The following is a 25,520-nucleotide window of genomic DNA, read 5'->3' on the forward strand; positions in this document are numbered from 1 at the left end:
GTTAAAAGTCTTCTCGTTATGTGGACTGTCGGTCATCTTGGTTTTTTTCTTTCCGTCTCGCACCTAGACGATAAGGAGGAAGGGGTGCTGGGCAGCCTGCCTCTCCTCAGCTTTCGGATCGGACTGGTTCAGCCGCCGGACAACATCACCCGCAAGCACGCGTTTAAGGTCAGTGATTCCTGGGGTGGCTCGTCCGTCCGTGACAGGTGGGGGGAGGGGTCGGTCACACAGCTTACTGAGGGTGGGGGTCACAAGTGACCAGGAGGTGTTAAAACAGAGCGACTGGACAGAGCGGCGTGCCTGTTTATGAACACGATGCTGCGACGCTGGGGGCTCTTTAAACCACTTTGCGTCACGCTGACGCTGTGTTTGCCCGGGGACAGTTGATGACCGCGTGACAGCCTGTTTTCCCCAGGTGTCCTCATGTGTGTCTTATGGTGAATATGAACAATGCAAATTCACACACACACACACACAGTCTGTTGAGCTGTATTTAGAGCTTGTTTCCTGACACTGAAACTACCCTGCCGGATTAACCCCACCCCTGGGTGGCTCTCTGGGTGTCGCGTTAGATTTGTTATTCAGCGAGACAAGCGCTCGGGTCACAATAGGGCTTTTGGTGAATTCTGCTGAAGGTGCGTGTGTGCTTATATGACAGGTGCGGTTTAAGGCCCTCCGGCTACGACAACGTGATATAAGTGACCGCGAGAGCATATTTGGGAAGATTTGTTTCTATATCACCTCTGGGCTCTGGGGTGGGGTCCACAGGCACAACAGCTTCTTAAGTGTGAGCCTCCAGTTTGAATTAGCCAATGACACGAGGCCGGTGGGGCGAGGCTGTCAGAGAAGTGCGCCCATAAAACCTGCCATGTGACCCGAGGGGCTTCTGCTGTGAAGCAGCTGCATACTGGCTGCAACGAGGGAGAAAAACGCAGAGGAGGTGGCGTGACGGCGTCGTTCAAATCTCAGCCTTGACTTCTGTACTCCACTGCCAGTAAATCATTGAACAGGGGACGCTGTGTGACGGTCTTACCACTCGCGCTCTACCCTGCAAGCTACAGCACACAGTCTAATATAGGTCAGTTGTCATGTCACTGTTGTCAGTTTGTGAATTTGAAATGCTTCATAATACATTATGAACACCGCGTGTCATGAATCCTTAGAATGAGAACATTAATTACGAATGTAGGATCCAGATAAAGAAGACGTAACAAACATCATGTTTTAGTGTGCGTGTGTGTGTGTTTTGAACCCTAGGACATTCAAGGAAACTAACTCATTAAAACTTTACAGCATTTAAAGTTTGTAGGATTCAGAACCATTCAAAATGGTTTTTATCGTAAATAACTATATAACATGTGAAAAGTGGCTTATGAAGCATTTGTTATAAAACTACTGCATTAGAATTGGCCTCATAATGTGTTATGAAATGGGTATTTAAGGTGGCCTCAATATTTGTATGGAAGATGAGTTTTTGTCCTTTCCGGTGACACTGTTTACCAAAGCCAGGTCTCTTTTTGTTTTGATCTGTTAAACCCTGCAAGCTGTAATTGTTATTATTACCATTTTAAATGGTTGACGGTTGTCACATTAAGCTCCACCTTAAAAGGCTTTAGGAGAGAATGACTGAGTTGTTATTTTGATGCCTTAGCATGTGCAGACCTGCACACAGGCACACACACACAGAGAGAGAGAGAGAGAGAGAGAGAGAGGGAGAGAGAGAGCCTTGAGCCCTGTGTCTGAGTTGCCTTAGTCTGAATATTGATGAAGGTGAAGTTACATAACTGCTGTGCAGCCACATCCTGGGCCGATCTGCCCCCTCCTCTCCTCCTTTTCAAGCAGCCTGAGTATCCGCTACCCTCCAGCATCCACTTCACCCGGCCATGGCGGTGGGTACCAAGCACTGCCGGTTCTGCCAAACAGCATTCCTGCCCCCCCCCCCCCCCCCCCCCCCCCCATCCTTCTGCTGTCCAAGAACGGAACATAATGCACACTGAGGACTGAGCTGCAAACAGCTGTACCCACCAGCAGCACCTCACTTAACCATGCATGAAGGTCCCGCCCCTAACACCCTCCAATAATAAACTCCTCGGAATCTCAGCCTCGTCCGGCCCCGTTGAGGTGTCTACCTCATCTGCCCGTTTTCCCACCACATATATTCCTGTTTTTGCCCAGGATTGCAAGAAGGCAAACTTGTATGATTGTACTTACAAGAGAGATTTATGCTCGACATATATGGAGGTGGATGAATACATACGACACCTACAGATGTTTAGTCTCATCGACAGATTTCAGAATTCGCGGTTTGTGTGCATCGCCAGTATTGTGACATCTTTTTATGCAGAAACGATCCCATCAGCAATTTCCCCATCTACAATGCATGATGTATAAAAAAGCGGAAACCGGAGGAAACCCTTGCCAACATGGGGAGAGCGTACAAGCTCCACACACACAATGCCGGAGCCCCGATTCAAAGCCATGACCTTCCTGCTCCACTGCTGTGTGCCCCACTTTGCTGCCCAACACTGCAGAGTCATGTGCAGAATGCAAAAACCTAGCATCGTAGTAGGGGGCGAAGGGGAATTATTACCCAGAGCCCAACTGTGACTTGTATCCTGTACACGTCTGACATTTTACCTCCAGACTGCTGACAACTGTTCTGCTGTGCACCAACTCAATGTAGTATTCATCAAGTATTATCGGGGGTGCGGCAGCCTAGAATCGGGCAAAAACAAGGATCGCTGTCTGCACTGAAAAGAGTAAACCGTAGCTGTCATGTGTTTTTTTTCTCATTCCAGTAGTTTTAAAAAAAATTGCTCTTTTATACTAAGCTGTCTTATTTATGCTTTTTTTTTATTTATTTTACTGTAATGCTACTGACAGCAGGTTTGTTTGGTTTATTTATATTACAGCAATGCCGAAAAATTGGGTGTACCAGATTACTTACAAATTGAGACACTGTTTTTCAAGCATCTATATGTGTGTGTGTGTGTGTGTGTGTGAATATGCGCATTGTCTGATACGCTTAGTCTGTAGGTTTCATGTCATGTGACTGATGGGAGTGTCACACACAGGTGACACAGGCCGCAGCATGGCAGAGGAGAAATTTCTGTCTCAGATGACTTTTTATGGGGGTTGTGTGGAGTTCAGCAGACTTTTTGAAAATTGAGATCAAGTTTTTGTTCAACTACATTAGTGACTGTGTACATTTCTAGAAAGGCCAACATTATCTTCAGTCCTAATTGACTAGTTTGTAATCTCAGCTTTGTTGGTGAAAATTGTGAAGAAGATGAAGTTCATGCATGGTTTTTAAGCGCTTTTATTAAACATGTGATGTAATGTTAACAGGTATCAGTTTTAATTACTGCGCTGTGAGTAATGACGGGATCCATGTATTGAAAATGTAACCAGCCTCAGCCACCACAATCAGTTGAGACGCACGTGCAGAGAGCTGACATTTCAGCATATCAGAAGAAAATCTGGCCATGTGAACAGTATGATTACATGCCTAGGCAGTAAATAATCACCCAACATGCCAACCAAACTCTTGCATACATACATATTTACATAAATCAAGTATTATCAGAAAAGTAAGAACATGCAAGTAATAAGCTCCATGGAAATGAATGATTTGCATTGGAAAGCTGTCAAGTTCCAGTTACCATTTCCACTGGGAGGGGTTGTGTGGCCGAGAGGGAACAAAGCTTCTATTCTAGCCAGCCTTGGTAAGGAAGGGGCAGGCGCAGGACCGGGTTTCACGCAGGACCGGTTTTGCAGTGCAGGTGTGTGAACACCGACGCCAGCCATTGTTGAGGTGATTGTTTTGTTTCTCGATACTTGCCCTTGTTCGCTGATTACATCATGCAGCGTTATATAGGGTAGGAGAGCATCCCCCATCCGACAGCAGAGCAGAGGCCTGGGCCCAGAGCGCAGTACACTGTAAAAAGTAAACAGTGGCTAAACTTTAAAAAACTGTAATTAATCTGTCACTTAATATTTTAGCATTGACATAATGGAAATAAACCAGGATACAGCAGATTTGATTGGTTTATTTATATAGTGGCAATGCTAAAATATTAGGTGTGACAGATTCATTCACTTTTTTCAGTATAGCATCTCTGGCCTAGTGCCTTGAACAACTATTAATCATTCATTTACACGTACGGCCCTTATCCACAGCGCCTTACAGTGAGTAGTTACAGGGACAGTCCCCCCTGGAGACACACAGGGTTAAGTATCTTGCTCAGGGACACAATGGTAGTAAGTGGGGTTTGAACCTGGGACTTTGTGGTCTTCTGGTTCATAGGTCTCATTCTTACCCCCTAGGATTTGAACGTATCCTGCAAGTTTACATTGTGACACAGGTTCCGGTTCGGAAATCTGATAAGTGTTGTAAAACGCTGGTGGTGCCAGAATACCTGTCATGCAGTCACTATAAGCTGTTGTTGCATCGAGTGAAATATCATCTAATAATCTTGTAATGAATGCCACTTCCTTTGAATGATGAATTATTGAGTGTGAATTATCACATGCAGAGTGACACGCAAGGTCTGTAAAAGCGAAATGCTTGCATCTGTTGACGAGTCCCAGAAAGTGGCCTGGTTGTTGCCGCGGTTTTAGCACCTGTCAGCGTCATCTGGAATTTCAGCGCTTTCGTCTCAGGCGAGGTTGGTTCTGCATGTGTCTTTGCATAATGCTGATGTCACTCTGCCCCATGCATAGTTTCTAATGAGTATCCCAAATTATAACATTGAATAAAGACATCTTCTATATCAATTTCCCTCCAACCTCATCCTGGCTGCACCCGGATAAGAATCAGTATTGTAAATATTATTTAAAATATTATTATCAAAGTCAATGTTACATTTTTAGTGTTAATAACACACCCTTATAACACCCTTAATAGTGACATGACATGTGATCTATGCCCTAGTGATGGGTGTTTGGCGAGTGTCACTCAGCAAGTAAGGGACAGTAATGACTTATTTGCCCTGGACCCATAAAGATTATTTATGGTTTCATTTGTGCTATATTGAAGTCATAAGACTGGGTAGTGCAGCCAAACGTTTTTTTCTGAGGCGCAGATTTAATGGAAACCAGTCAATGAGATGAAGCCTCATGGCCGGATATTATGCTCAGACTGGACAGTGTGGGCACAGCGGTGGCTGTAGACTTGCCATTTTCACCCACGCCTTGGGATGACTAAGAGCCCTGATTTGTATGGTGAGGGTGTCTGCCTTTCTGTCTCTGCATGATGAATCAGCATTAAAGTCAACAGTAGCATTGATTTAATGAATCAGCAATTAAGTGCAGATTGGCTGCATCCGGACCGGAATCACAGTCTTTGTATCGAATTTAAAAAAATTATTCAGGAAGTTTTTTGCCTTGAGAAACCTGTATTTTCATCTGGTACCCGGTTCACTCTGATGATGATTTAAATTCATAATATCATGCAGTATCTTGGAAGTGGGGAATGGGTAAAATAACATTCATTTTTAAATGTTGTCCGTATGCATCTATGGTGCCACCCTGTGTTGGATTTTGCCAACTACTCCCCATTATCCCAAAACCCTCTGCCTAACTCCCACTCCTAAGCACCTAGGCTAGACTTTAAACCTTCTGACCTGTGACCTCTGTCCATCCACCCTCACCGCTTCTCTCCTCTCACACCTGCCTGCGAGGACCTCTGAGTGCAGCTGTCTGCGGCTGTGCCCGATTTGAGTTCCCCAGAGAGATCCCTGGCAGGAGGTAGCAGTGCCCACCATCTTCCTGTCTGCTTTTATACCTGCATGAATCTGCTGGAGTTCACTCTCTGTTATTATGCTCCAGAGCACAGTATACATGCATTTCACATTCAAAGTGAAGTCAGAGCTGTAAAAGAATAAACGTGCTGAATATCAAGCATAGACAGCTTGACAGTCATGGTTTTGTGGATGAACCTTATCAGAAAAATTGCAGTAATATTCAAATACTGTGACAGTGCTCTTCAGTATACACGAGTGAACTCAGATATGCATGGCCATAACAGCCCCTATATTTCAGTTTCCTCTCTTTTAGGAAACTGATGGTTGTATATTCGTTGCATGTTGGGTAATTTCATCCATAAAACAAGCTTAAAGAATAAGGGCCCTATAAGTGCAATTCATCTTTAGAAAACATATACTGCTTATTTGCCACATAAAATGAAAATTTTAGCTATTTGCATGTGCTCGTATTTGCATTTATATGCAAACTTTTTTAAAGTCTATTTTTTTAAAGATAACATGATGATGGCAAGATGAGCAAATGCATGAATTATTTACAATTGTCTGCTAAAAAAATTCCAATGCTAATGAATGTGATTGTCATTTGCTCTATGAAGTCTAATTTCAGGCCTGCATGCTACCAGAAAGCGTCAGAATGGTTGCTTATTTGTTCGAGCTCTGCATGTGTCTTTCTTTAAGGCTGTTCATGAATGAGAGTTATTTCCCTGCTGTTTGTGTTCCCATGACTTTTGTGCATGTGATTTTTTTTCTGGCCTCTATAGCATGATGCATTTTAGGGAATCTGGCCATCCCTGGCAAATTTCTGATCTGTGTTTTTTTCCTGTTTGTGTTGCAGGTGTGGTACGAGGAGGAAGAGGAGGAGGAGGAGACGGGGGACGGGTCCGTTGGTAAAGGTGGCGTTGCGTTCTGCCTGCAGGTGGAGCACGCGGGAACCCGGACCTACTACTTCAGCGCTGAGAGTCAGGAGGAGCAGGAGGCCTGGGTGCAGGCGATGAGCGAGGCGGCCCGCGTGCAGATCGCACCCGCGCAGCGGTACGCAACACTAATGTGTTCATCCGTTCCGAAAAAAATAAAACAGGCTTACAGGCCTTTTAACAGTCACACTACTGAACTACTGCATATATGCTTTCACACACACTCTCTCGTAAATGCCCACATTAATGTGCATAAAGACTCTACTGCGCACATAATTAAAAGGTGCCTTGGATTTTTAGGTAAGATTTTATGTAAATGTCATGGCTAAATTAATCAGTAACTGATCAGTACATGTTTGCCTTTGTCTCCATCTGCTGCTTGATTTAACAGGAGTAACTCAGAGCAGGGTCCCTCTGAAGAGCAGTACCACATCATTGTGTCCAAAACTGCTGACCCACACCCATATGCGGAGGGTGAGGGTGGCCCCGGGCCTACGGAAATCAAGGACAACGGCCAGCACCAGGTCAACGGGGTGATGGAGGACAGGGAGACCGCCAGGACCACACCTCACCTGCCTCCAGAAACCAACGGCAGAGTGGGAGGTGACAAAGGTCATAGGCCAAACGGGTGGGGTAGCTACACCCCCTCCAGCACCCCTGCTTACCCTTCCCATCCCGATACACCACGCGAGGTGCGAGAGGTGAGGGAGGTGCCACCTGAGCCCCAGGAGAATGTGGTGCTGAGGAGGGGATTTGTGCCCCGCACTGCTCCGGAAAGGATGGCCCAGAGAAAGAGCTCCATGAGTCAACTGCAGCAGTGGGTCAACCAGCGGCGGGGCGTGGCCGCACAGGAAGACATGCACAGGTCGGCTACTGATGCAACAAAGATGGCTCATTTGTGCAGTTACATCACTTAATTTGCATGTTCATAATCAGACAGCTTCATCTAGTGATGCTTCAGTATGTGACACAGAATCCCTCCTTGTCAAATAATCTTCACAATATATATAGAAAGAAGAGAACAAAAAAAGACAGTGATTGTAAACCTACTTGAAATATGAGGCATTGATAAACACATTTTAAATGTAATTTTGTGATCCCAGAATGCAATGCACACTTTGCTGACAAACTGGGCGCCCTACGGTGTCTTTGAAGCACGAAAAAATTATTTCGAGGTGCTTCACAACCCATTTGCCGTCGACGTGGAAACAACTCCTGTACAGATCGCGTTGGGCAAGGCACCTAAAGCGCTGCATTATGGGAGCTGTAGTTTGTGTGTTATCGGTGCTTCACATCACCGGGCAATAATAATAGATCTATTTTAAGTAATCTCGCGAGATGTGGCCGCGAGTTGGACGCCCCTGCTCAGTTTCAGAGAACATGCCCACACCCATAACTGAATAGCGGACTACATCTTATTACTCTACACCTCTAACAGCTAGTAGTAAAGGTGAAGTGTCCAGATACTGCAGATTCACTTGGAATTTTGTGTCTGGTTTGTTGTAGCCCCTCACGTTACTACACAGTCAACCGAGGGGTGTCTACATACTACGACGGTGTTTACGGCGGTCCTCAATTCGTGGAGGAGTACCCACTGTACCCGCCTGGCGTTCGGCCGGACAGCATCTGCTCGGTGTCGGCTGCCTTCGACCACCCGTCCCACCGCTGGACCGCGGAGGAGAAGAGGCGCTCGCTGCGCGACGGCCACGTCTACAGCGCCCCCCAGTGGGCGCCGCAGCCCCACGCACTGTTCTACAACCAGCTGGACTCCGCCCAGAACTCCATGCGGCGGCTCTCCGTGCAGCCGCGCTCCCGCTCCGTGCCCCGCTCGCCCTCCTCGTCCTCCGGGGGGCCGTATTCCCCCAGTCCGCGCAGCTACGCCTCGCCCCTGCGCTCGCCGAGCGGCCACTTCGACAGGGCGCCGAGCAGGATGCGGGACGACGCGGTCTACGCCGAGCCCTCCGTCTACGGCCTGCGCCGCTCTCTCAGTTCTCCCAAGGTGACGTCACGCCACCCTCATTACCAACAGAAGTGACGTCAATGATTTATATATTGCCCATAATAAGCACATATTAAATGGTGTAATTGTTTTAAAAAAGATAATCTGGCAACAAAAAACAATGTCTATCAATGATTGATTTATAACAAGAATAAGTGTTGATAATCCATTAGTCATTTAATTACTTCTGTGAATTTGCTGATGCATGTGCATGTGCCTCTGTTTTGTAGTATGACTATCCAGGAGACAGGCGCTCCCTGAGCCAGGGGATTTACCAGTACAACTACCCACCTTCACCCTCTCTGCATAACAAAATGGTACGTTCCCATGTTGGAACCTGGTTCTAGAGCCTACTAATGAAACGGACGCCATCGTATTTCAAGCAATCGTGCTACATAGAGCTGATTATGGGGGGGGGCTTGCTTTCACACCATCATGCCACTCTCACATCGTAATTGATGTTTTCATGGCCGTACCCATTTGTCCCCCTCTCCCCTCCCCTCTCTGTGCTTCTGTCTGTCTGTCCGCTACTTGCACCAGGAGGACATTTTAGATGTTCAGCTGCAGCGCAACTTGGAGTTCCTGGATCAGCAGGTGGGTTGCAGCGCTCTTTAGCTTTCAGACTTAATTCATCCACTGGTTCTTCATGCAGTAAAGAGTCGTTTTCTTTAGAGCCTATACTGCTCCAGATGGCTTTACTCTACAGCAAAATGTATTTAAGAACTTCTATCCCATAGGAATAAGTTTCCATATGATTTGCCAAATGAATAATTCAGTACATTGATTTATTTCACCATTCTTATCCCCTGAATTAATATATGCAGACCGCACGTTCAGCTACAAGCAAATTGGACATTTGATTGAAAGATATGATGATCTTTAGATTAAATTAGATCTTCTTTTGTTTTTTTGTCTGAACTGTCTGCAGACTTCACACATCACAAGTGTCACATGTCCTCTGTCTCCCTGCTCTTCATCCACTGTTACTGTTGTCCTCTCCGTTGTATCCCTTAATCTCACCTCTCAGTGTGATGTCAGTTCTTAAGATGCACAAATTGTCATCTAAGGCAAAATATTCACTTTCAAACACAGAACTTTCACAGAACTTCAGAAGCTTGATTGAAGTTTAGATTGGGGTTACATTTCCTAATAGAGATTGCAGGAAATTTGAATGAGATGAATATGCATAATAAGTGTAAATATGAACAATTCACATTTGTTTTTAACAATTTAATAAAATGTAAAGTGAGCATCAAAAGTAAAATCTAAAGCAAATGAAACAGGAAGGGATTTTTTAGGACTGAATTCAGATTTATGTTCAATCAATTATACGAAACAGGTGTTAATGACCATCTATTAGGTGCTACCATTATGAAGGTGTGCAAGACATGTTCATACATGTTCAGGACGGTAGATGCAGATGAAAAACACATCAATTCTGTATCCCTTCAAAATCAGACGATATCCAGCAGTGCCATCAGTTCAGAACTGGCAGAAACCAGCGGGACCAAATCTACCCATCTACTGTATGGGGAAGTCTGGCCAGAAGTGGCGGCAAAAAGCCATACCTCTGGCATAGAAACAAGGCCCAGACACTCAACTATGCATGAAGGTGTATGACGTACGTGGCAAAATGTGAAAGATTTGGCTGTAGCAGAAGGCCTGGATACCAGTACCGTAATGAGTGTCTGCAGGCCACCGTGAAGCATGGTGGAGGTTCCTTGCAAGTGGAGTACACCAGATACTTATAGATCATGCAGGTCTATCATATTCCATGTGATTGGCCTCAAATTTATTCTGAAACAGGACAACAACTCTCATTAAGATCTACCTTCACGTTAAGACTACATGAACAGAAGATCTGAATTGATGCTGATTTAAAGGCAAAGGGTGATCACACCCAATATTGAATCATAGTTCCCCTTCCTGTTTATAGTTAATAATAGTGCTTGACCTGACGGTTCTGAATAATTGATTTCCGGTGATGCCACAGTGGTTCCAGAGTGTATTGACCATACGTGAACTTTGCACCTTGGGTCTCACTGCAAGGGTTTCCTGGTGGGCTGGGACCGGACGCTGTGGTTAACCCCGATGTGTGAGTGATGGTGTGTTCTGCCCCAGGTGACTGAGGGAGATCACCTTATCCACATGGTCTCCAGAATGGTTGATCGTTCCTCTCCCCGACCAAAGCTTTTCTCACAAGTAAGAGAGGAGAGAGAGCAGCAGAGAGGCAGGCTTCAGTCATGCCAACGGCCTGCTGGGCCCCCGCCATTTTCAGCACGGGCGTGTAGAGTGTGTTGCTCAGCTGTCTGGAAGAAAGCCTGCCTCTCTCTCTCTCCTAGGGTACTGTGGCATGTTTGAGTAAATGTTGCTGTAGGATACACTTCTGTGGCTGTGAATACTTTTTTCTTTTTGCTCATGTTTGCTTACCTTTTGGTTTTATTCCTCTGTGATACCTAGTGTCCTTAACGTAAAGTGTCGTGCTCATGCTGTCATTGTGTAGTTTCATTTTCTGTGGTCCATAGGCAAGTTTACTTTTTTTTATTACGTAGCACAAGTGAAGCTTCATTCGAATCCGCCTACTCTGTGCATGCTGAAGTCACTTCAGTAAATAATGTTGATTTCATCAGAAGCGGGAGAACACTGAGTTTATGCATAAAGTGATGGAGCTTCATTGTGCATATTTGTGAAAGTGTGAACTTTTGACAAGTTCTGCCGCTGGTTTGACCTTCACTCCTGATGTCCTCCTGTTGCAGGTGCCTCCGTTCCATGACTACAGGGACCTGTATCCCACCCTGAAGCTGAATGAGATTGAGACCACCGTAAGCTACATTCTCAAAATGCAATGATGAATAAGAGATGAATAACTTTCCACTCTGTGCTGCAGTCGGCTCTATAGATGAGATCTGTATTGGACTTAAAAGAACAGAATATGGCTGTTTAAGAACAACAAATGTTTCATGTGTTATGATATCGCACATTTGCACTTTAATTCTGCTGTAACCTTTTCAGCGTTCAGTTGATTGATTCATTGTAAATGCTATACTGTCACTGCAGAAACTTCTGGATCGGTTATGTGAACAGAATCGGATTCTGAGGGAACAGGAGGCTGTGGTGCATCGTCTGAGAATGGAAAAGGTGCAGCTGCTGCCTCTGGCTTTCACATGGGATCTGCTCATGTGGGTTGGTTTAAATGTCTGACATATTTTATCACATTCCAGGACAGCCTGGAGGCGGGGCTTGTGGCGGTGCACCAGGAGCTGGAGATGTACAGAGGACAGCCTCTGGGCATGGAAAAGTTGCAGCTGAAGAAGGAGAGTCTCCAGAACCAGCTTATCAACATTCGTGGGGAGCTGTCACAAGCATCCAGTGTAAGGAGCATTTAGACCCTGGAGCATTACAGACAGATAAATGTATCATGACACATATAGAATGAAACAGGCTGGTAGTAGTTGGTTAGACACTTGGCCATGTACCAGAAGACCACAAAGTCACAGGTTCAAACCCCACTTCAGAATCAGAATGGCGTTTATTGATCAAGTATGTGAGTGAACACATGAAGCATAATCTCAAGCATAATAGTATAAACTATGAATGTGTCCCTGAGCAATACACTTATTCCTGAGTTTTCCCCGGGACACTGTCCCTTTCACTACTGATGTCTGATAAATGATGTAAAATATCTTTACATCATCCTTACATCACTGGGTCAACAATGGTCAGAGTAAAGACATTTTGGTCGAATTAGAATTCTCATTCAATGCATTGTTTATGTATAATTTAATGTAAAGGGCTAAAATCTATTCACATGTTTACAATTTCTTCCCATTATGAACAAATCTAATTATAACGTGTTTTTCTACAGCGGAAGACAGTGTGTCCTTATAAAATGATCAGTCTTGCTGCAGCCCTGACAAGAAATTGTTATTTTGAAACGTCTTGAATAAAATTGTAACCTTGACTTTTTGCTTGCTGTCCACAGGCTCTGACAAACACTAGAATGGAGGTTGAAGCACTGGAGGATGAGGCCAATGCAATTCATGGCGATCTCTGGGAACAGCTTAATGCTGGTGGGAAGGTGAGTGGAACTCGCCTGACAGTTCATCCCCTCAGGACCAGGCTGACTTTTACAGGCGGGGCAACACAGACTTAAGGTGTTATTCTCAAAATAATGTAACATTTGCATAACCTTTTGATAACCTTTGGTTATTAAACTGTTATGCATTTTAAGCCACCATTTAATTATCACGGCATAATAAATAATGACTTAAGATTACATTTTAATGTTTATTTTGGAGTTAAAATGTATAAAATCTTTAAATACTAGCATTACTTTGTATTCACACTCAATGTATCCCATTCATTGCATATTAATATACATTTTATTCATAATCTATGTGTACAAATTCAGTGACTTCACATGAAGTAACAATAGAGAGTTTGCAGATATGCTGAATTTTATTTTAATGGAGAATTCAGTATCTGTTGTGTAGACTGTTACACTGGTGAAGCGACAAAATGAATCTTTTTCCGATCAGAGAATCAATTAATAACACTGCTTACAGTAACCTAACATGAATCAGACAATACAGTCATAAATAAGCAGCTAACCAGCACTAGAAAAAACTACCTGGAATATAAAAATAGGCAGCTAAAACAAAATTATTGAACCTCGTTCGCTTAGCGCTATTAGAACTAATAATTCACAAACATTACAAAATCTCTCTCAGCATATGAAACAGTTTGAGAGGATAAAGGAATCAAATACACGAGCGTGAACAACACTCCTCAGCACTTACTTTTCCGTCATGAACGCACACATTTACATGTGAAGAAATACGCGTGGCTCATTAGGTGTCCCACTCTAACCGGACCAGATCTGGTTCCGCCCACAGTCTTTCTGACAGTATCTCTATTAATCAATGTGTGCATCGCAGAGAATTACTGCCTGTGAATATGGATTATGATATGAAGTCATACTTCTAACAGATAATTTTTTTTCTACAGTAAAGTAAGTTAGTGAAACTACATATACATGATCCTTTGTTGGTCCATGTTGCTTCAGTCCGCCATGTTTCATTCAAATCCAGTCGTTATCGTTTGTTATCAAGTTTTATCCTGGTCCCTACTCAACCATAAAAGAAATGTAAATAAGTATGATAGACCTTCTCGCAAGTAGAGTGAACCTTTGACACAGAAGCTCTTCTCCACCCCAGGGTGAACTTGTGCACAGGCACCTACAGAAGGAGTTCTGGAGGGTCCAGGACGTGTTGGAAGGCCTGCACAAAAACAACCTGTCACGTGGCACAGACACCGCCAAGCACAGAGGTACGAGAACATCCCTCATCCACTCACTCGCTCTGAGGAACAAAACGAATTGGTTTCCACTGCTGCTTGTCATGCTTCCTACAGCTTGGATTCAGTTCCACTGTATGCAGCATAGTAGTAATAGTCACAGAGTGTATTTTCACCATGAGTAGTGGAAGTGTGGACGTTTGCATTTTGTTTTTGCTGTTCCATTGAAGTTATGTGGAAACTACCTTTTCACTGGCCATCCCTCCACAGCAGCCAGTGGGGCGTCTGGTTCCTTCAGCACAAACAGCCCAGCAAGTCCGCTGAGCTCCATCAGCCTCACCAGCCCACTCAGCCCTTTCTCCCCGGTTTCCGGCTCCCAGGTGTCCCCAACCAAACAGCTGGGCTCAGAGGTAAAAACCTTCAGCCTACCAGAAACAAGAGGGTTGTTTAAACCTAGATCTGTGTTTATTTAGCTTGTAGCATGCCTCCATTCCAGAAGTTAGGAATGAATTCTTTATTCCATATCCTTCTCTAATTTTACAAGATGTGTGCACCTCAGGTCACCAAACATTACAGTGCATCCGGATTTTGTTATGTTATAGCCTTATTCCAAATGTATTTTTCCCTCAGAATTTTACACAAAACACCCATAATGACAATGTGTAAAAAAAGTTTACTTTTTGCTTTGACAAATTTATTAAAAATAAAAAACGGAGAAATCACATGTACATATGTATTTGCAGCTTTTGCTCAGTACTTTCAATGCACCTTTGGCAGCAATTACAGCCACAATATGCCACAAGCTTTCTAAATGAGACCCTTCTGCCCTGATCACTGAGTTTAGGTGGCTTGCCAGCTCTAGTCCTGGTGATTTTGAACCTTTTTTTCACTTATGGATGTTTGAGTCCTCTGTGCTCATTGGGAGCTTCAAAGCGCAGAAAAATTTCTGTAACTTTCCCCAGATTTGTGTCTGGAGACAATCTTGTTTCGGAGCTCTACAGACAATTCCTTTGACTTCATGCTTGGTTTGTGCTCTGACATGAACTGTCAACTGTAGAACCTTACATAGACAGGTGTGTGTGTCTTTCCAAATCAGGTCCAAATAACTGTTTTCCATTGGTGGACTCCAATTAAGCTGCAGAAACATCTCAAGCATGATCAGAGAAAACAGGAGGCACCTAAGCTCAATTTTGAGCTTCATGGAAAAGGCTGTGAATACTTATGTACATGTACTTTCTAAGGCACCTTGAAGGACAAAATGACAAATATGACACTTTGGGAATCTCTGCAATACATGAAGGGACACCATTGGACTTTTTTTTTTTACAGTAGACCAGGTGTCGGAAACTCACAGGGGTCGGCAACACAATTTTATCCTTACATTAAAATGTTTTTTTTGTCACTCAAAATATGCATCACAAATTCCACTGTCATGATTGCCAGATAAAAACAGCGTCGTCCTCTTTATGTTGATGTTTTGTTTTGACCCCGAATATCTCCTTGTGATAACCACTGTGATGAAACGAATGGACATAGATATAAACCCTCTGTGTTGTGTTTAATAGGGCCATGAATGTCTATCAGGGCCAAGATGGCAGACCGAATCAAAGAACCATAATTCGAGAAATTTGAAAAGCATTTTTAGTCCTTATTTGTTACAAATGTCAGACATGTATTTATGAGCAAGCTGCAAATGCATTTTTTTAACCTATCTGTCACAATTTGGGTTCGTAAGGTGGTGCAGAAGTTCATCATTTAAATGAACTAATATTTACTGAACAAAAAATAAACAAAGCAACCTTTTCCTGACTAATCATCAGGAACATAAATGTATGTTCACGTTAATGCTGCATGCTGTCTTTTAATGGGTCCTGATCGCTCTCGCATAATCAGCCTCATCTGGGAGTGATCAGGACCCATTAATCAGGTGCATCAGCACCCGCTGTGTGGTAACTCAGCTATAGGATGCCGACCCCTGGGCTAGACTTTCTCAGAGCCTCCCATGATCTTTTCTGCACTCTGCACAACCTGGCTTATTTCAATCTTCCTCCTCCTCCTTTTCTTCTTTCCTGTTCTTTTCTCCCTCTCTCCCCCCTGTTGCTTTTAGGACATCTGCCCTCCACGGCCACCCCTCCCTAAGTCCTACCTCCCCTCGGAGTCTCCCCCCACCGTGCCCCCCTTGCCCTCTTACAGCTCTGCCTGGCTCCGCAGCGCAGTGTCACACCAGGGCGCCGCCGAGGACGCCTACAAACAGGATGAGGACCACCCGGGCAGAAAGGTACCTCAGATAGAGGGCTTCCAGAAGAGCAGGGTTTCCGAGAAATGTTGTGACCTCTGATGTCATCTCTCCATAACCCACCTCACTCCCCACATACCCCCATCATCTTCTTCACTTCCCCCTCATCTCCTGTCTCGGTGTGTCCGCTGTGGAAGGCCGATTGGGCCGCGGTTCTCTTGTGTTGTGCCGAATGTAATTACGTTGCGAGCTCAGAGGGTTTTTCCCCGAAAAATGACAGCTCAGATTCTGATAAATGAATCCAATAAGTTTCACTTTGCTCCGCAAAGGCTCGGGGTGTGGGATAATTATTGCTTACACGACGAGAACGTGCGGAGATATGGAGGGCCGCATTAGTATTCTTAGGCTTGCCTCTCCCAGATGGGCTTTTCTGCACTGAATTCATCATGATTATCCCCTAGAAGAACCACCGCCAACCTGCACCCTCTGTCTTCCTGGCGCCGCTGCAGTGTGTGAGTGTGCGCGGGCATTGGGCCTTTTCAGAAGCTCGATGCCAAATACATAATCACATGACTTCAGTGCTGTCACCAGCTCCGTTTGGGCTTTTCCTGTCTGAAGACACTTTCTGCTCATGTTCCCCGGAGCCGAGCAGCTCACTCAGTTCCTTGCTGTGTTCCTGCAGAGCCTCTCCTCATCTGGAGATAAAGCCAGCAGTAGTGACCAGCAGAGCAGTCTGAACAAAGGTGAGACCCTGCCTCAAATTCCCAAAACCTCATGAAACTCCAGACTGGTGATGTTAGCAGCCAGAGTGGAACGAATTGGACGAAAGATCCTTTAATGGAAGGCGTCCTTTTCGGTTTGAAGTGCATGTTTATCTCAGCTCCCACCCAGGGTTACGGATTAAATGTGACGTTTTCTTTTTTAATAAAGTCGGCGTTGTTCCTCCACGGACCAAATCTCCTGCAGACGACCAGGGCAACTCGTACGATCCTGTCCATCGCCGCAATGGGAAAGTGTCCAATGGTCATATCTCCAGGGTAGGACCGTATTCATTTAAAATGCAGTAAAACGTCATTAGTAAGACATCAGCCAGGAGGTATAAAGTGGGGTTCCTGTCCTGAATTTGGGGCTTTTTTTATACCCCTTTGTCTCAATAGTTTGTTCATGTTCACAGAAAGTGTTTACTGCATATTTGAACTGTTCAGAATACCATAAAAGTTCATTACCTGGACAGGAACCAATCTTTTTCTGGGTGCAATTGATGTTTTCAGGGGGTGCGTGATTATTTCACTCCAGCATGGTGACACTATATCCCACTATATCATATTTCATGTCTGATGCGGTTCTTTGCGCCCTGATGTCTCAGGAACGGCCAAAGAGCGCAGTGTTCCCGGCAGAGGTGAAGTCCAAAATGAGCGTGCAGGAGCAGAACGAGCGGATCCGGCGCAACCAGAGCAGCTCTGTCCGGGACAAGAGACGCAGCCTCAACCTGTCCAGCAGCCAGCAGATAGACGGCTTCAGGCCCAGCTACCGAGTGGTGAGACGCCCTAACTGCAAGCGGCGTGAGCATGTAGCGCCAGCGAGAGCGTTGCAGTTGAGATAAATGTTGGATGTTGCTAGGTACGACGGAGACTAACCGCACACGAGGTGGACATTAAAGACCTGGAGGCTGCGGTGCGAGGTGAGGGTGTGGAGTCACCTCGGGAGGAGATTGCCCGTCTACGACGACAGATGGAGCCTCAGCACTATGATCTGGACATAGGCAAAGAGGCAAGAGCAGCTGAAGTCCCTGGTGGACGAGTAAAGCGTATTTAGTGGTTAATTATGGCCGAGCAGAAGTTTTATCAGTTCGGTCTGCGTTCTTTCAGCTGTCGGCACCAGAAAAGGTCCTGATCCCTGAGCGCTACTTGGACATGGACTCCGGTGATCCTCTGAGCCCCGAGGAGATGCATGAGAAGCAGAAGCGAGTGGAGAGAATCAAAACTCTCATCGCTAAATCGAGGTCAGCCACGGGTCGTCCACGGGTCGTCCTAGCTTCAGCCCCACTGTTCACCGGCTTCACCCACTGTTCACGTTAAGCTCAAAGTGATCAGTTATTAAGTGCCTCAGCAGGAGGAGAACAGAAGCCACAACTCACTAATAACTACGTCATCATAATCATGATATTACAGTATAATGGGGTGGGGAAGCTGGATATTTCTTTACATTTAACTCATTCCTTTCTGGGGTTTCTATTTTTTTTCCTTGTGTGTACTGGTGTCAACAGTAGGGTCAGTCAAAGTCCATTGAGACAAACTTGTGACTTTGGGCTAAATAAGAACTAAATATTTTATTTACATTATCAGACATGTAATGTTGATGTTGAACAAGCTTTTAATTATATAGGCTATGTTTTGGCCAGTCGTCCATGTATTTATAACAAATATCATTTTTAGTAGTAGTTGTATTGTTGTCCATCAGCCGTCTTCTCCTCCCACCAGCATGCAGAATGTGGTGCCAGTGCTGGACGGGCCGACCGAGAGCCAGAGCAACCCCGAGCAGCAGCTGCAGGAGCAGGAGAAGCGCATCGAGATTTCCTGCGCCCTGGCTGCAGAGGCGTCCCGCCGCAGCCGCCTTCTCTCTGGTGAGGACGCCTGCAGCCCCGAGGACCAGCAGAGATGTCCCACGTCCCCTGCTGTCTGAGCCACTCCCACCATTAACCACCCACCACCCAGTCCACAGGCCACTGTCAGGCCACTCTCCACATACTTCACAGTCCACATCATCCACATCAGTCAAGGGGTTTACGAACCCTGTTCTCCACCGAAAACGCAGATGTTCGCGTTTTTAACTGAATAAGTCCCTCAAAATGATTGTTAGGAAAGGTCCAGAGATGCATTTCCTTTTCTCAGTTCAGATAAGACGTCTCCTCACAAGCCTGTCCTAGTTATGGCAGCATGGCCTTAAGATGTCAGCAACTTAAAGTAATGTGCTATACATTTACAAAACACTCCAAAATGTTCTCCAATCACGTATAGTAGATAAGTACAGGTAATTAAGCCAATGAACCAATTACACCAGCTAGTTTATTTTATTATTTAAAAGATATATTCTCTCTTGTCAATCCTTTTGCCCTGCAGTTCTTACTGAAACTGGTTTATTAGTAACAATGCTGCTGGGTGTTCACTCAAACTTCATTAAATCAGTTTATCAGTTATCAGGCATTATTACCAACCCCATTTTGAGCTTCTGTTCATGTTTTTTTATGCTCCATGTTTGGCATGTTCCCTGCTCAATTTATATTCCCCTCTGGCTTTTGGTTTTGACTTTGTACACATTGCACTTAAACTCTCCTTGTCTGAACATTTCTTGTCTTTCACCATCCCATCCCACTCCAGTTCAGTGTGTCCCCAGTCCCCCTGCCTCCCCAACCAGCGTGGCCCCGCCCCCTTCCACCGAGTTTTCTGACTCCTCCCACATCATGAAGGTGTGAGTGTCTGAAGGTGAGTACTCGTCCACCACACAGCTCTCCTGCCTCCCATTCAACTCCTCACGCCAAAGAAGGGCCACGCCCGTTCCTCTTGAGTTTGTGCTGTGCCCTTCACCACGTTCTGTTCTGTAGGGCTTTTTTCTTTATTCATGAAAACACACTCACTTTTTGGAAATTGCTGATTATAAATCAGTAGAGACAGGGACAGTCCCCTTGGAGACACTCAGTAAGTGTCTTGCTCAGGGACACAATGGTGTTAAGTGGGGTTTGAACCTGGGACTTTGTGGTCATCAACACCCCCATCTGAATACTTTGAATGTTATATGACCCGTATGCTATTACAGTAATTTAGGTGCTAATCTAGGCTACTCTTCAGGACATGACGATGATATTGTTAATACACATATACAACTTGTACAATATCACATCAGCATATATCTTTATTAATGATCAATAAATGTAAATAAATGAAGGCTTGAAAGTGTCAATGTTTCCCAACTTTTGAGAGGTTGTATGTAGACGCTGTGTGACTGGTGCTGTTCAGTAAAAAAGTGCCGTTACATAAACACTGTTGCTCAGGTTATTTCTGATCACTTCCAAATAACGGCAAATTTTGCCATGTTCTTGTTTTGTCTTCTCCAGCTCAAGCCCTGGCTGCAGTAAAGTTCGATGGAGCATCTTTCTAAGTGTTCACCAAAAACTACAGACTGAATTCCACTGAACATTCCTTGGCTAAGACCTTTCAGTTCTCGGAGAGGACGCGTGTGGCGAAGGGCAGAGACGTGGTGACACAAGGGCTGGCAGTACTGGCCACGTAGCTCTAGGGGGCAGTGTTGTACCCTGGTTGTATCCCACTTGCAGCACTTACATCTTCCTGCTCTGTTGAAGCTTCGTGACAGAACTCAAACCCCCGAGGGCAGGAGTAGAACCACATAAAAAAATAATTATTTTTCTACAGAATTTTTCTTTTTTTTTTAATCAGCACCACAAACCAACCAAGCTACAAACTAGCCAGAGAGTAGGACATGTTTACAGCGCTACACCTGCCCTGGCAGAGGCGAAGCAGTCAATCAGCTCAACACAGGAAGTCCAGAAGGTTTGACCGAGACAGAGACACGCGTATGCAACGTAAGAAGAATAGTCGGAACAGAGGTGGAGGAAAGAATGTCATGACCGTCAGCAATGGAGTGTCCGTGGAAGTGACAGCGGGACAAGGAGTAGGTCTCCATGGCTCCGAGCAGGCAGGTGTAGCAGTGACGCCTACACACACATTAACCCAAGCATCACGTCTTTCAACCCCCCTGCAACTTGCGTCGCTACTGTCGGTAGTGAACTTTAGCCAGGTGAATGATGGGACAGGAAGTCTGGTCTGTGGCGTGCAGCACCTGCATGAATAATGGGTTTCCCCTGAAAGGTACCTGTACACTTGGCTCACTGTGCAACTCCCACCACCTCTTTTTTTTTTTCCTCCATAGAGGGTTTCATGGTTCTTGAGATGTGTCCTGAAATCTGCTGTCTCTCATTCTGATATGATATATATTCAGTATATATCCGTATATATCTTTGCCATCAAAGCCATGTGGACTAATAGTGCTTTAAGATAGGACCTTACTGTAATAGAATCTGAAACAATGGAGTAAAACAATGTTTTTCATGTCAAAAAAATGTATAAAAAGTGACCTTAGAAATGTCTCTAAGTCAAACTCTTGTGTCTCGGATGGGCCATCCACTCGTATTACAGACATAATAACCCAGCGTGACAGTGGCGACATAAAGACGCATCTAACAGAACGTGTAGATTATGAACCAGAGGAGTATATGTGTGTGTGTGTTTGTATATGTATATATATATATCTTAACACTGTGCCATTGGACGCCGATATGAAATCTGTCTGCCATGCTTTAAAATACAATTTGTAAATACGATTATTTTTCTATGGCTTCATGTAATTTTGCAGAATTTGTCCATTTTCTTCTCCCATAGCTTTGCAGTAGAATGGTCAACTGTTGTAGAGATTCTTGCCCTGAATTTGCTGTGAGCGTGGCCCCTTTTCCTCCCAGGTCTGTACTGCTATGCAAGTTGTTGACCCCCCCACCACATTTCGGCGGCCGCTGTATGGTACACGTGTTGAAACGAGGCCTTGGTCTTTATAGCAGGCACGTCGGGGACCTTTGCTCTCGAGCGCTTCAGCGCCAGCTGTTTATACAGGAAGCTGTACTGACTGACGTGTATCATATTTGATAGCAAGTGTAGAAAACTGACACAATTTGTATACCAGATGCAGGTTATTGATCCCGTCAAGCAAAAAAAAAAAGGGGAAGATAACGCTCTATTTTTATTGTTTTTGAGAAAGGTCAACAAGACATAGTACATATTTTTTTAAGACAGGTACTTGATGCATAAAATGATGGGGTCGATGGGTTAAAATTTCTATCACACATGATAAATTAATTTTTTTTCAGTTTTGTGAGTATTAAACAAGGCTTAACTATTTTTTTTAATTTATTGCATTTTTGCCAGGCCTTGGTTATATGTTGGGAGATATTTTTTGGAAATATTCTGGAAAACTCATGTTCGGAAATGCAGTCAAAGAACAGGTAACTACTGTTTGTAGCATAAGAAGCCAAGTGTAATGGTTGCGAAAGGAGCATTGTGGTACGTGTATATATTTTCAGTCTCGGCTGTATCTATATAATCTGTTGCTACTTTTGGGGAAACAGATATTGCTTGAACTATGCAAATCCAGGTGAATAAATCTGCTTGCTTTAGGATACCCTCTTGCAATAAAGTGAATGTATACAAAAACTATGTTGTGCTTATTGACTAAAATTTCATGGTTTCGGATGAAGGGCTGAATGAATTCATCTTTCACCTTCAGTTTAATGTCAATAGTGGATGTTAAAACGCAGAATTTAATGCAGTGTTTTCCTGATTACTTTTTCAGCATGTACTAGAAAATGCACAGTGGGATGCTGGATGGAGTTATTACTTTTCCAGTGACAAATACCTAGAAACAAAATACATATTTCTGTGTATGAAACATTGTGATGGGTGTAATCAGTGTTTTTGCTGACAGTAAACAGACCTGAACTGAACATAAAGAGCATCAAGCTAACTAGTGAAGTGATTGTCATTGTGAAGCAGTGCAGCACAGCACATGGTGACACAATGAAATATGTCCTCTGCTTTGAACCATCACCCTTAGTGAGCAGTGGGCAGTCATGACAGGTGTGTGGGAACAGTGCTTTGCTTGGAGGGAACTATACAAATAATTTAACCACAAATGTTCTTTAAAGAAAATGAGAACTCTTAATAATGAATATATGAACAGTTATAAGCTAAACATTTTTACATTAAATAAATGTACTAAATGGATTAAATATAAATGTCAAGATTGTTATGTATTATGGCAAAATTTGGCATAAGAAATATAAGCTAAAAATAGCCCTGCACTAATAGAGCATCATTCTGCTGCGTAATGCATCTCCGGATGCATTAAGCAGCCACCACAGATCAGGTACTGAGCGTTTACTTTTCCATTCTCAATCACCCAGTGCTGATTCAATTCTCCACCCTTTCAGGCAGGACTGAGGACCAACTTACTGTAACCTACTGAGCTACACAGTATCGGTGGCCAATGTTTAACGGCATCACCAATCAATACATTTTTTCAGATCACTGCCCCATTTATGAATGCACCTGCAAACTATTTTTCTTGCATTTCGGTCCGAGTAGTTTGCTGTCTAAAATATTCTTCTCAGTCCAGTCATACACTTACACTTTGCACTATTACATATTATTCAATAATAAATGTGAGGCTTTATTTTATTTTGCAGTTTGATATTGTGGTATTTTCTCACTGTTTCACCTTTGATGTCAAATGACTGCCTAAAATAGTATAGAAAGTATGGAGTTGATTTGTTTCACACAAAGATTAAAGTATTTAGTTACATTTTAATGTTAATGATATTTGGCGCTGCATGTTTTTATAATAAAAATAGTGTTCAATTTAAATTCTGCTGCCAGCTGGTAAATCAACAGAACAAATCATTGATTCAAAAAGTCTAATCATTCAAATGAACAAATGAATTTGAATTTGAACAAATTCATTGCCACCTGCTACATTCTGGGAAAGTGGTGGCTTTAAGGAATTGTAGGATGTCACTATAATCCTTTGCTCTTCACCAGAAGAGCCATCAGCGTTAAGCTGCCTCCATTCACTGAAGTGCATTATATGATTCCCATGTAGAATGAGGGTGGTGCTGAGTGTGGTGCTTAAATGAAGATGCGGTTTTCAGTTAACTGGAAATGCAAAAAAACTACGTCAGACATTGTTGAAGAGGAGAGGCCAGAAAATCCCATTTAACCTGTTTATATATATATATAAATTACTTTTGCCTGCATAACATTTGTGACGGGAGAAAACACCAGGATAGAATGAAATAATAAAAAGAGAGATTTCACATTTCATAAAACGAATCAATACCTGAGTGTTTTGAGAAATAAATCCAAACTTGATTACGTGATCTTCAGATCGGAGCAGCTCAAGAGCTACAAATAACATCAGTCCAATTTTATTGACATTGGTTTTATTCTATTATCCTTTTTTTTAATTGAACAGCATGTTGAGCAGATATGAGGAGATTCATATGATTTCACATATTTTCATTCAGCAATATTATTCCACACAAGCCTTGTCTGATCCAGAAAATTCAATTTTTTCTTTTGGTTTCCTGTGCTAATAGGGGTCAGTGTGTGTGTGTGTATTTGAGTGCTGCTCTTTGCTCTGACCTTTCAAGTCCATCCTCCCCATAGGCTCTCAGTTCTCCAGTGAACTGATTCTGGTTAATTGAGATGTAAATACACCTTATTATACCTCCCACTGCACCTCCAGTACTGATCGCCTGGTCCCTCCACCGCTGAAGGTACGAGGAAGACTCTTCTCTGTCTAGGACTCTAGGTGGTGGAACGAAGTTCCCCTCGAGGTCGGAACAGTCCTTCCTATTTAGAGAATATTTAGACTAACTAGTAACTTTCTTATAGTCTGACGTATGTAAGACTACAGCAGAGTGAATAAAATGATTGTGTTCAGGGTTTGAGTCCTAGTGAACCAGAACCGATCACTTCATTGATGGTAACAAGAAAGCACGTCGTAAATCGTCTGGATAAGGGCGTCTGCCGTAAATGTAAATACAGCTTCATCAGAGTGTGTTCTGGGTAAATCTACCACGCTCAGACGCACTATTCATGTGTGTTCACGGCATGTCATTACAGGTGATAAAAAGAACACCACCAATATTATTGTATTTCAAAACCTAATGGCTTTATTTTGTTCATATATATGTATATTTGTGTATATAGAGTTATATCATAACTTCAATTGTTTGATTATCATTTTTTTTCTCATCTGTTAAATTCAATCGACAGGACATAAAGAACAAGGCATTCCACATGATATTATATTACCGAAGAGTAAAGAAAATTTAAACATGTGTACATCATACACTCACATACACACACATACGTACGTACGTATACATACATAATGCGCAAGCTTATTCGTTAGTAGAAAATAATCCAAAATGGGAGCAATCCAACAGAGACGGGAAAAAATCCAAAGCACATGTAAACAGTGAGTGAGAGCAAAAGAGGGAGGTGAAGGAGACGGAGAATAGTTACATTTTAGTCAGATAAATCTGTTGCATAGTTGAAAGCAAACAGAATTGACATTTGTGATGCAATGGAGCCGTATTTACAGGAGGAGGAGGAAGAGGAGGAGGGTGGAGAGAGCGGACAGCAGGGCAGAGTCTACATAAGACCTGCTAGCAGAAACACACACCG

At 43.7% G+C, this 25,520-nt stretch overlaps 1 protein-coding gene across 16 annotated transcripts in view; it reads left to right on the forward strand.

The window, feature by feature from the left end:
• Positions 1–22,484, forward strand: part of plekha6 (pleckstrin homology domain containing, family A member 6) — a 71,489-nt gene extending 49,005 nt beyond the window's left edge. For 4 of the 16 annotated variants that reach the window (XM_028997698.1, XM_028997699.1, XM_028997693.1 and 1 more), the window contains 22 exons: positions 68–168; positions 6,601–6,797; positions 7,071–7,544; positions 8,186–8,678; positions 8,909–8,995; positions 9,219–9,272; positions 10,800–10,880; positions 11,435–11,500; positions 11,736–11,816; positions 11,900–12,049; positions 12,661–12,756; positions 13,895–14,006; positions 14,244–14,383; positions 16,081–16,251; positions 16,892–16,952; positions 17,140–17,246; positions 17,576–17,746; positions 17,830–17,979; positions 18,078–18,211; positions 18,690–18,832; positions 19,587–19,691; positions 20,321–22,484. In XM_028997698.1, coding sequence (XP_028853531.1) covers positions 68–168; positions 6,601–6,797; positions 7,071–7,544; positions 8,186–8,678; positions 8,909–8,995; positions 9,219–9,272; positions 10,800–10,880; positions 11,435–11,500; positions 11,736–11,816; positions 11,900–12,049; positions 12,661–12,756; positions 13,895–14,006; positions 14,244–14,383; positions 16,081–16,251; positions 16,892–16,952; positions 17,140–17,246; positions 17,576–17,746; positions 17,830–17,979; positions 18,078–18,211; positions 18,690–18,832; positions 19,587–19,681 — 3,164 coding nt within the window. In that variant the 3' untranslated portion in view covers positions 19,682–19,691; positions 20,321–22,484. The other 12 variants (XM_028997697.1, XM_028997703.1, XM_028997692.1 and 9 more) reach the window with 11 other exon arrangements.
• Positions 22,485–25,520: the final 3,036 nt, after the last annotated feature.

This window comes from Denticeps clupeoides, chromosome 12 (assembly GCF_900700375.1).
Source record: "Denticeps clupeoides chromosome 12, fDenClu1.1, whole genome shotgun sequence".
Taxonomy (NCBI): Eukaryota; Metazoa; Chordata; class Actinopteri; order Clupeiformes; family Denticipitidae; genus Denticeps; species Denticeps clupeoides.